The sequence below is a fragment of the Sinocyclocheilus anshuiensis genome, unplaced genomic scaffold, assembly GCF_001515605.1.
Source record: "Sinocyclocheilus anshuiensis isolate Anshui unplaced genomic scaffold, SAMN03320099.WGS_v1.1 scaffold208, whole genome shotgun sequence".
Taxonomy (NCBI): domain Eukaryota; kingdom Metazoa; phylum Chordata; class Actinopteri; order Cypriniformes; family Cyprinidae; genus Sinocyclocheilus; species Sinocyclocheilus anshuiensis.
Window position 1 is genome coordinate 15,909 of NW_015557186.1, and position 12,184 is coordinate 28,092.

A 12,184-nucleotide genomic window follows, 5' to 3' on the forward strand; every position below is an offset into this window, starting at 1 on the left:
TCACCTGTCCGAGTATGAGATGAAGCTCTGCAGCTCCTCAGAATCTGTTAAAGCGCAGAAATCTCTCTCCATAATGTTCCGCACGTCTTCATCTCTACGCAACCAACATGGCATCTGTTTGTTTACCAGCGCAGGGCCCCGCCCACTCAGCGCACGCACGCACGCACGCGTCACGTACGCAGCGCTATATATATATATATATCCAGGCATGATTTATTGGAGATAGTAGGTCAGCACACGCTGTAAGTGCGTGTAAATGTGCTGTTGTGGCTGTTATGGAGGTTTCTGCGGGTGATGTGTGTCGTTCCGTGGAGCTCATCACAGCACGAGCGGTCAGTAATACACCTCATATTCACACTCACACACTCACACAAGCTTCAGTCAGCGTGCTGTAATCATCTGTTGTTCAGGATCCAGAGGCTTCTCTTGAGGAGAGCTGCGGCGCGGAGAAGCTGCTCACTGATCAAGGTCTGACATCATCATCATCATCAAGTGTTAAAGGGGTCATGAACTGCATTTTGTATTATTTTATAATGTTCTCTGAGGTTCACTTATAATATTAGTGTGATTAAACATTATAATTTAGACGTAGTAGGCTCTTTATTTTCTATGGAGACAGAGCGACCCGCGTCATAATCTGAAACCACGCCCACCGTTAGTCTTAAAGGTCACATATTTTACACCTTTCTGGAGTTTTATTTTAGGTTTTGATGTCCTTAAGAATATATATTTGCAGGACAATATGGGACCTTTAAAGGGACTTTGAAACAATCCAACGCTCTCCATTGACTTTCTATTGCGGGAAGCTGCCTCCTTGTCATTTCTGACTTATAACAAAATGCAGAACAATATCTAAAAGCTGCTGTGTGACAAGCTGTACAGTAAACAAGCTAAAAAATAAACACATTAGTTCTTAAACTAATGCGAACGTTTTGAGTTCTGAAACTTCCAGGGTGTTTTTATAGTGTATTGACCTGTTATATGTCATACATTTCATGACCCCTTTAATTATGAATCACATTATTAGCGAAAGTATGAAACATATAGAAACATGTAAGACTGTAAGTGAAGTAACTATACTTTTTTCTTGTGTTTTGATCAGTTTTATTACACTATTAGTAGTATATGTAGTATTTATAGTAATAGTTTTGACATCATTCCCAGGATATGAATTTTTGATATTAACAATTACATTTTCACTAGCTAAATTGATCATTTTTTATATCAGGAAAAAAAAATTCAGTAGGTCAGGTTTTTTTTTTTTTTTGCGTGTTTATTCGGCGTCAATGTAAAAATGTGTAAAAATAGTAATTCTTGATATCTGTAATTGTGTGTTCACTAGTTGTGCATTAGTTCACTTGGCAATAATTTTACATAATTTGTGATATCAAAAATTACAAAAATATACCATTTCAACTATAAAATGATTAAGTTTTCACTAGTTATACAATAAAAAAAATAAATTTTATTATACAATAAAATGCAACTTTATTGATGTTAGAAATGCAATTTTTACTCATGGAAATGCTGATTGTTGATTTCAGGAATTACATTTGCACCAGTTAAACATTAATTCATGATATCAACAATTCATAATCATTTTAACTAGTGAAAACCGAATTGTTGATATCAAAAATGTATATCCTGGGAATGATTAAACGTCAAAACGGCTTGCCATAATAATAGTACCGTAATACTCACAGGCATTATATTTGGACTGTATAGCTATATCATCGCCCATTTATATTATATATAAATTATATATATTGTTTTATACATACATATAATACACTCATGTTGAGATATACTGTATCTAAATCATCGCTCAGCTCTAATCTGATAAATGCGACTATAGGGCATGAAGCTATGATTTTCTATAAAGCTGTTCTGGAGCGATGTGCATAATGAGACGCACTAAATAAACGTGACTTGACTTGAAACCACACAACAGAAGAGCGGGTTTGTGTCTCTGTGAGGGTCATCTTCTGCTGTGTTCCAGTGTCTGTGGACCGGATGGACATCACAAAGGGTTTTCTGGAGGATATTTCTCGCCCGGCCTCCAGTGAGATCAGAAGACCGAGTCGAGATGGTGGCAGATCTCTGGAGGTGCTCAGTGCTGACGCCACACACTCAGAGGTAGAGAAACTCCTTCATCTGAGCGTCTGCAGACGGAGAGAACTAACGGCTGGCTGTCTCCTAAAGCAGGTTCACAGGTTCAGCGCACATGAGAGGACTGATCTAACCGCAGAAAACAGCTCTGATCAAGGTAAACATGAGCGACTGGACAGAGAACAATAACTGGCTTCTCTTCTGAAAGAGCTGCTTTCATCTCAAGATTAAACCCTTCACTGTCACCCCCCATTAAAAAAAAAAATCCAAACTTAAATTGTTGTAATTTATGAACACTTTGGAATACAGACCTAAGGTTGGTCTCTTTTTAAAGAAGCAGAGATTGCAAAAGTGAAATTTAAAAAAAAAATTAAAGTATCAAAAAGTTATAGAAGTTTAAATTTACTGTAAATAAAATGCACTATATTAATTTTATTTTATTTTATTTATAATACATATTTTGCATAACAGGTTTTACTCTAAAATTGGTAGCCTTATGTCTAAATAAGTTATGTTCCAAATTTGATATGAAAAAAATGGAGGTTCCTGTGATATTGTATTAAGGGCGTTATACCACAAACAGCCACCGGGTGCCATCCAAACTCCACTGAATTTTTTTAAATGCATTTTTCTGTCACAAATGTCTAGATTTCGCTGTCAATATTGCTATCTCAAAATAACCACCAAATATGGAATCCTGAGACTCCAATAACTGGCTTCTCTTCTGAAAGAGCTGCTTTCATCTCAAGATTAACCCCTTAACTGTCACCCCCCATTAAAAAAAAAAATCCAAACTTAAGTTGTTGTAATTTATGAACACTTTGGAATACAGACCTAAGGTTGGTCTCTTTTTAAAGAAGCAGAGATTGCAAAAGTGAAATTTAAAAAAAAAATTAAAGTATCAAAAAGTTATAGAAGTTTAAATTTACTGTAAATAAAATGCACTATATTAATTTTATTTTATTTTATTTATAATACATATTTTGCATAACAGGTTTTACTCTAAAATTGGTAGCCTTATGTCTAAATAAGTTATGTTCCAAATTTGATATGAAAAAAATGGAGGTTCCTGTGATATTGTATTAAGGGCGTTATACCACAAACAGCCACCGGGTGCCATCCAAACTCCACTGAATTTTTTTAAATGCATTTTTCTGTCACAAATGTCTAGATTTCGCTGTCAATATTGCTATCTCAAAATAACCACCAAATATGGAATCCTGAGACTCAGACCTTTCCAGTGATATGGTTTTTGTCAAGATTATAAAAAAGTTTGATTGTAAAAGAGCGTAATGCATGTTGTAATATGACACTTGACACCGCCCACTAAGGGGGAGGAGACCGCCAAAACATTTTAAAGTACTATTTCTATGGTAACACAATGTCCGATTTCAAAATGGTTTTCACAGGATGAATCTTGGGCTTCTAAGCTTTCAAATGATATATATGATATATTATGATGGTTACTAAAACGTTTGATAGAGAAAAAGGACAACAACAAAATTAATGATCTTGATTTGAATGTATCTTAGTTAAAGTTTGAATAATTCTGTAGTGCATTTTTGTCATTTATGTTTTTATTTTGTGAATATGTCGACATAGTTCCTTTTTTTTGTAGTTATTTTAGTTCAAGTCAGCATCATTGAGATGCTATTATAGCTTTTGTTAATATTTTGAATTAGATTTTATTTGATAAAATATATAGATTAATTGAATTATATTAAATTTTATTTAGTTTTTGTAACTTTGTTATTTTTGTTGTTTAAATGTGTTTAGATACGTCTATATAGGTTTTATTAATTATTATTTTATTTTTTTATTATCAGTTTTTTTATTTATTATTTATTATTTTTAGTTATTTTAGTACAAGTTAAACTAAATAAAAATGAGAAATGTTGCCTTATCAACTAGCTGGAATAATTTTCTAATTTCTCACATTAATATATCAGGTTTTGGACAAATGTTGCACCCCGTCACTAAATACCAACCAACACCAACAAAAAAAAAAGCAAAAGAATTAAATAAATAAAATCGCCAAAGAGTACACTGTAAAAAAAATATTTTTGAAGTTGTAAATAAAGCAAATATGATTAAATGTTTTATTAGAAAATACTAGGCCTATTTCATTCTTTCTACTTCAAAAGTTCAGGTTTAGTTCAGTGTTACTTTTGTGAAATATACTAGCAATTTTAGAGTGAAAATAGTTTCTACACCAAATTTTTGAAAAATAAAACATAACCCATTTTTGCTGCTGAGAACATGGTGTCACTAAACCTGCATAAACTAGCTCAGACCAGCGTGGGTACGTCTTATGTCTGAGCTGGTCTTGAGTGCAGGACATTTCTGATCTCCTAAGTGCTCTACTGATTATTTCACAGAAGAGTCCGATGAAGAAAATGAAGATCCGGAGTTGAGAGAAGCCATAAAGAAGATGAAGAGACTGGACCGGGTTCTGGCTCTCAAGGCGTCAGCGGAGAGAGAGGTGAAGCAGAGAGGAAAGCAGCAGCACCAGAGACTCTGGCAGGAGCTTCAGGTCCGTCTGTGGATCAAACACACCAGCGCTTCATACAGACGTCTGTGTGCTTTACTAACACTGACACACGTTACAGACCGCGAGTCTCAGCATGAGCAGCAACGAGATGGAGAACACCAGACGCTTTCTGGCACTGACACCCAACAACCGTGAGCCTATCAGACTTGCATAAGATAATAATAATTATACGTGAGCCTGCAGCACAAAAGCAGTCTTAAGTCGCTGGGGTATATTTGTAGCAATAGCCAACAATACATATATATATATAAAATACAGAATAAGATTTATGTGGCACAATTTAGATGCAAAAATGATCATGTGTGATATTTGCTGAATGATTCACTCTTATTTTCCTCAATGCGCTTCAGATCAGGACGGTGATGAAGTGGATTTTGTCCCCGTGTTTGAGACTGAAGTTCTCGATCTGAAGAGTGACGTGAACACGAGACACGAGATGGACGGTAAAGGATCGAAGCGTTCTAAACCTGTGCAATAATTTCTGAGTCGCTGTGTCACTGTTTCAGTGTTTACAGAACATGAAAAAACTTGGTGTAAAATCAATTTTCACTCAGAAATTGCTCATACATTTTACAAATATTTACAAAGATGGAAAGTAACACATTGACATTATTGAGGTCGGAAAACTGAAATAGTATTTTCTTGTAAACCGAAAAAAAAAAAACTTTTTTTACAGTGTGTGAATGAAAGATTGTATAGTTAAAACTGATACGGTCAGCTTTAAATAAAATTAATCTGCGTGAATTTGACAAAAACCGTAAAGGATATTCACAGCTCATATCTTACTATTAAATCGAGTCAGTTCAAGTCAGTTTTATTTATTTAGTGCTTTATACAATACAAATTGCTGTGTTAAAAATAAGTAGTTTTAAGAAAGAAAGAAAGAAAGAAAGAATTATTTTTTCATAAAAAATGACACCTGTTTTTTTGCATTATTGTGACATTACAAGTAAGTAACCTTTATTTCTGTAGCGCTTTAAACGGTACAGAATGTTTCAAGGCAGCTTCACGGAAATAAACCGTAAAATATCAGTGTTAATTGTAAAATTCTGTAATTATGAAACAAACTCAAAGCAGCTCTACAGAAGACAATAGAGTCGTTATTCAGATCAATTCACTTTAATAGTGATTTGTGACTTTAATTGACTTTCATGACATTATTTAAATTTTGAAGTACTTTTATGCAGTTTGATTGTAGGTAATATGTCATGATAGTGTTGTGCTGATTTTCATATGTGATTGTGATTTTATGCTGAAATATTACTTGCATCTCTTTTCATTGTGTTTTTTATTATTGATAATGTTGTTTTTTCTGTAGAGTCACACTAGAGGGCAGCCTGATGTCAGGAATCGTAGTTTACTGCAGCTGTCAACGTTTCAGACTTTAACTCAAAAACCTGTGTGAGTGTGTGTGTGAGTGTGTGTGTGAGTGTGTGAGTGTGTGTGTGTGTGTGTGTGATGCAGGTCACGCTGAAGCGGGTCAGCAGCTGATGGAGGATCAGCCGTCAGACAGCAGACAGCGAGGAGCTGCTCGCAGCAAGCGCAGACAAGACTTTGTCAAGAGAAATATTGAGGTATGTCGAGGTCACGATTAGAGTACGACTGAACATGTGGGTGAAGAATGCTGGAAGGAGCTGCTGGCGTACGGTTTATTGAAGGGCTCGTCCCGTTTGTTTTTAAAAAGTCTGAATGTGATACTGATGCGTCAGGTGGTCTCAGGGGGAGGGGCTTGCTTATTCTACAGAGCTTCTGATTGGACAGAAATGAGTGTATTATGATGTCATTGAGAAATTTGGTCTGTTTTCCTGTGCAAAACTCACATTTGTATTTCATGGGATCTTTAAACATGGAAAGACATCCATTCATGAGAGCACAGGTGTAATGTAGAATTAAAACCTGGAAAATTGATTCCAGCTCCACTGCAGAAACTGATGCTCTTCCTCAGTATTTATGACTTGTTTTCCAGTACAAATTTCTTAAATTTACTGGAGATGCAGAAGCACATCAGATAAGAAAAGAAAGTGGTCAGAAAATGAGTTTATGATTAAAACAAGAACAAATTTCTGCTAGTGATCTCAGAAAAATCAACTAAATTCAAAGCTGATTTTTCGGACCACATTGGCAGATATTTGTTCTTGTTTTAAGCGTAAACTCACTTCATTTTGATCAATTTCTGGAAAACAAGATCTCTTATTTTCTGTCATATCCAGCAAATGTATCTTTCTGTGGGTCTTAAGAAGTTCTTAAATTAGAAAAGAAAGTCTTTAATTACATACAGTTGTGGCCCTAAATGTTGCATATACTGCAAAACATGAATACCTTCCTCAGTATTTGTGTCTTCTAATACAAATATTTAAACATCCTTAAGATATGAAGTCTTGAAAAATTTACCAAAATGAAGTGAGTTTATGCTTAAAACAGTCTAAGAACAAATGTCTGCCAGTGGAGAATGAAACTTGTTTTCGCTTTGAATTAAGTTGATTTTTTTTGAGTCCATTTGCAGATGAACTCACTTTGATCTCATAAAACAAGACTTCTTATAGTTTGTCATTCACAGTAAATGAATCTTGATTTAAGAATCTTAAAACAAAAATGGAAATGCTGAGGAAGAACATGAGTTTATGTAGTGACTGGATCATGAAGCATATGTTTGATTATTTGACTGAAGGTGTTTGTGATTGTTCAGCTCACAGAAGCGTCAGGAAACTCGTTTCTGCTCACGCAGCAGGAGAAAGAGAGAATAGAGGAGCTGCTGAAAGATCTAGAGGAAGAAGAGAACAGCAGCGACCTGCTGACTGAACCGCAGGTACGGCTTCATACACGTATATTAGTCTTCACTAGTACTAGTGATCAATCCTCTAAGACTCTGTATTACGCTTCATTAATGGCTCACTCACTGTGAGATTCAGATGTTGTGACTGACAGTTTGTGGTCATTTAAAGAAGTGTCATGAACTCATGATTAGTCAGTGAAAGAAAGCGAATGATCCTCTGATTCCTCAGGTTCAGTCGAGTTGAACCGTTTCGGTGTGTTTGAAGTGACTCGTTGTTCTTCAGGACTCGGCAGCCTCTGGCATAATTAAAGTCTCTCTGCGAGTGTCTGACTCTTTGACCCCGAGAGACATCAGTCTGATAGTAAGATGTTCAGAAGTTCCTATGGAAGCTTGTTTCGGTCACGGAATAGAAAATAAAAAAGGTAATAGCGACTTTTTATCTTTCAATTCTGGCTGTTTTTGTGAGTTTATAGCTCACAATTCGGAATTTATTTTTCATAATATTTTTGTAAAGACAGAGCTGTGAGAGCTCAACTTGCAATTGTGAGTTTAAAATTATATATACATTTCTCTTTCTATATTCTATATATTCTGTATTCTCTATTTTATATTCTTTCTGTTCTATATATTAACTATATGAAATTTTCTAAGAATTGTGAGATATAAAGTCTGAATTGCAAGAAACATGTCACAATTATCTTTGTTTTTTTTGCCTGAGTGACAGAAACAAACAAAAAAAATGAATTGTGAGATATAAACTCAGAATTCTGAGTAAAAGTAAAAAAATTTGAGAGATAAACTTGGAATTCTGTGAAAAAAAGCAAAAATTGTGAGATATAAACTTAGAATTCTGAGAAATAAAGTAATAATTGTGAGATAAAATCTTAGAATTCTGAGAAATAAAGTAATAATTGTGAGATAAACTCAGAATTCTGAGAAAATGTAAAAATTGAAGTTCTGAGAAAAAAAGTAAGTATTGCAAAATATAAATTTGCAGTTGCAAGGAAAACAGTCAGAATTGTGAGATAAACAGTTACAATGATCTTATTTTTAATTAATTTTTTTATTCCGTGGCAGAAAGGGGCTTCCATGTGTTCCACATATTCATCACAGCAAGAAATCCTGCAGATCTTCTCCGATCGACCCGGCGACAATGTTTAACTGTATTTTAGGATCATTTCTGTGTATTTCAGTTTAAAACTCTCCAAACACACAGATCCTCCACAGCTATAATAGAGAGCAGAAGCTTCTCCGTGTTAATGTAGGGCTGTTCGCTGATGTTTTAGTGTTGCTCTGTCTGACTTTAGTACATTTGTAAAGACAGAGAGATGCTGCGGAGGGTGTTGTTGGGCTTATTTCCATCGTACGGCTGTGTTTTAATGCTCACGAGCGCTGAAGGCCAAAGCACTGCACCGCAGCTGTCTTCTGCTGGAGTCGTGCTCTACATCACCTCATCATTAATCGCTGTCGTGCACTTACTCTCTTGCTTCTGCGTTTAGTCCAGTGATGTGTAAACTGCTCATTTTTCTCTAATTTGTTCAGAGCTGGATGATCCGTGCATCTTATATAATGCAGCTTTGCAAGCGCAACGAAGCCTGGTTACCTTGGTTTTGATCTCGCTGTATTCTCACACATGCGCTTCTAGAAATAAATTACAGTTTAACAGAGATTCACATAGAAAACAGCTGTTTTAAATTCTAATAATATTTCATATTTTTACTGTATTTTTGATCAAATAAATGCAGCCGTGATGAGCAGAAGAGACTTCTTTCAGAAACATTAAAAAATCTTAATTATTCCAAACTTTTTGCTGCCAGTGTGCATGTTAATGTAGGTTTTCTTATGATTTGTATTTTCTTCAAATGCAAGATTATTATTAAACATAGCATTCAACTGTTTATAACCCAGGGTTATTATAGTGAATTTAAAAACATTTTTAAAAAAGTTTGTTTTAAACGTTTTCGTTACTTAAAATAAAATTAATGTTAACTGAAATAAAATATAAGCTAGTTTCCAAGGCAACATTTCTCATTTTCATTACGTTTGACTTGATGTACAAAAATAACTAAAACTAAAACAAAATAAAAATTAAAAAATATATAGACATATTTAAAAGACAAAAAAAAAAAACATAACAAAACTACTAAAACTTTAGTTTAGAACTTTAGAAAATATAAAAATAAAATCCAATTCAAAATATTAACAAAAACTCTCAATGATACAAAAAAACACTCTTAGAACCTCCATATGTTGTGCAGTAACGTCTGTTATTATTATCTGGAGCTATACGTTCATATTCCAGTTCAGTACGGCGGATCTATGAGCTCACAGTCATTATAGTGAGGCTTTTAATTACCCATAAGTCTTTGCTGCACGCAGGCAGCATGTCAACGCTTACCTCACCCTCGCCTACCTCTGACCTCAGCGCTCGCCGCTCAGCCTGATGGGAGATTCGCTCATTGGGAAACAGAAGGATATTAGTCAAGACTTAGATATTTGGCTTTAAAGGGCTCTTTGGCCGAGCGTCCTAGAGCAGCAGTCAGGATATTGTGTGAAGTCCAAGAGCAAATACCAGGAAAACCGCTGGGCTTTATTTTCATGTGAGCGCTTCTGCAAAACAGCATGAAACCTGTGACAGAGGCCTGCTGAGGTTTTTACCCTCAGATAATAAATGTTATTGAGAAATGCTGTTTAGCTTCCTATTGATAATCATGTTGAACTTTGTTTAACCCTATAAAGCCTGCTTTATCATATTTAATATGATCCGCATGATCCAGCTCTGCTGTCACTCAATCTGCTGCACGTCTTCTGTCTCTGATTGAGAGTTTAGAGTGTTTGATCCAGTAAAGGTCAGAATAACTGCAGTAATATCTCCAGATGAACACTTACTGGACTGAAGCAGCTCAGCTTTACTTGATTCTCCATCAATCATGTTTTAGAGTCTCAAATCTGATCCTCAGGATCTTTTGAGGAGCGTTTGTTTCCAGAAGCTTTACTTTCACTGTTCCTCAGCGGAGGAATGATCTTCACAAGCCTCCAGAACATCTCACATCTTCTGAGGAGCCTTTATTTCTTCAGCTCTCAATCACTGCATTATATGTTTGGAGCATTTCAATCTCATCTTATATTACTGGAGATATAGAGCAACCACTGATATTTAGATCATTTTATGTCAGCATCTGCTGTACTGTTATAAAGATCTCATTGATTTACATTACAAGCGTCAGAATCTCATCATATAAATATCAGCTTCTGCAGCAGATTCATGTTTTTGCTCAGATTGAGTCTCTGAATAAAACTGAGCTGGTTTTCTCACTATTTCATACTATATTAGCCATAAAAGCTTGAAAAAATGATCATTCTGACATATTTTGAGGAAGTTCATATAAAGTCAACGGGGTCCAGTATTGTTTGGTTTCAAACGTTCTTCAGAATATCTTCTTTCCTACAGGTCCTACAGGTTTGGATCGACACGAGGGAGAGTAAATGATGACAGAAAGATCATTTTTGGGTTAAATGTGCTGAAGGATAAATAAAATAAAAACTTATTTTAATTGTTGGGTGAGTTATTTATTTCTCCTCTGGTTTCCAGGTGGTCTCGTCGACTCTATCAGTTTGTGAAGGTTTCGGTCCTGAACCGTCTGAACTCCACAGTCTCCGTCACATTGACTCCAGACTGCAGCTGCTACTTCCTGTGCAGTACTTCCTGTCTGTGCGGAGCCCGTCGCAGGTACTGATCTCTGCTGATCTTTAGCAGTCCTGCTTTCTATCCAGGATGGTTTTGTGGATCACTTACACTACCGCTCAAAAGGTTGGGATCAGTAAGACTCTTCTGCTCATCAAGGCTGCATTTATTTGATCAGAAATACAGAAAAAAACAGTAATCTTGCAAAATGTTATTACAATATAAATGAATGGTTTCTATTTTAATATACATTAATATATAATTTATTTCTGTGATGCAAAGCTGAATTTCCAGCATCATTACTGCAGTATAAAGTGTCACATGATACTTCAGAAATCATTCTAATATGCTGATTTATTATTAGAATTATCAATGTTGTGCTGCCAAATATATATTTTTTGGAAACTGCGATACTTTTTCAGGATTCTTTGATGAATAAAAAGTTAAAAAGAACAGCATTTATTCAAAATATAAATCTTTTCTAACAATATAACTCTTTGTTATCACTTCTTATCAATTTAACACATCCTCGCTGAATAAAAGTTTTAATTTCTTTTAAAAAAAAATAAAATGCAGCCTTGATGAGCAGAAGAGTCTTACTGATCCCAAACTTTTGAGCGGTAGTGTAGGTTGTTTGTGGATCAATTTTGCACAAGTCTGATAACAAACAGAGAGCAGTTTGTTCTGAATCATGATGTTCTTTGTCGTTCGACCGGCTGTTTACTCTGTGAATCCATGAATCACAGCTGTATGGTTTGAATGTGTTCATTATGAGCGTCTGTAACAGAAGCTCACGTCCTCTTCAGGCCAAGAGACTGCACTGAGGCTGGAGAAGTGTCATAAATAAAGAAATATTGAGGTTAATTTCTCGTCTCATTCGTCCTGGGAGCAGTTTGAAACTCTTTCCCATTGACTAGGGATGTAATGATTAACCGCGAGCCGGTTGAAAATCGATTCAAATATGTGACAATTCAAATCAGTTGAGATGCTAAACAAATCGCGATTCAATTAGGTGTAGGAGTTTATATGAATGTATGTCTGAGGGGAACTTACTGTCTTTAGAAAA

At 35.3% G+C, this 12,184-nt stretch overlaps 2 protein-coding genes across 3 annotated transcripts in view; one reads left to right on the forward strand and one right to left on the reverse strand.

The window, feature by feature from the left end:
* dorip1 (dopamine receptor interacting protein 1) overlaps nt 1–180 on the reverse strand; it is a 6,968-nt gene extending 6,788 nt beyond the window's left edge. The window contains exon 1 of the mRNA XM_016474151.1: nt 5–180. Within this exon, the coding sequence (XP_016329637.1) occupies nt 5–114 (110 nt within the window). The 5' untranslated portion in view covers nt 115–180. The remainder of the gene's footprint in view (nt 1–4) is intronic.
* Nucleotides 181–191: 11 nt separating this feature from the next.
* Nucleotides 192–12,184, forward strand: part of fsip1 (fibrous sheath interacting protein 1) — a 30,378-nt gene continuing 18,385 nt past the window's right edge. The window contains exons 1-10 of one of the 2 annotated variants that reach the window (XM_016474148.1): nt 192–332; nt 411–468; nt 2,000–2,136; nt 2,206–2,266; nt 4,488–4,642; nt 4,719–4,791; nt 5,011–5,103; nt 6,125–6,234; nt 7,347–7,466; nt 11,026–11,163. In XM_016474148.1, the coding sequence (XP_016329634.1) occupies nt 276–332; nt 411–468; nt 2,000–2,136; nt 2,206–2,266; nt 4,488–4,642; nt 4,719–4,791; nt 5,011–5,103; nt 6,125–6,234; nt 7,347–7,466; nt 11,026–11,163 (1,002 nt within the window). In that variant the 5' untranslated portion in view covers nt 192–275. Of the gene's footprint in view, nt 333–410; nt 469–1,999; nt 2,137–2,202; nt 2,267–4,487; nt 4,643–4,718; nt 4,792–5,010; nt 5,104–6,124; nt 6,235–7,346; nt 7,467–11,025; nt 11,164–12,184 lie in introns of both variants that reach the window. The other variant, XM_016474147.1, reaches the window with a different exon arrangement.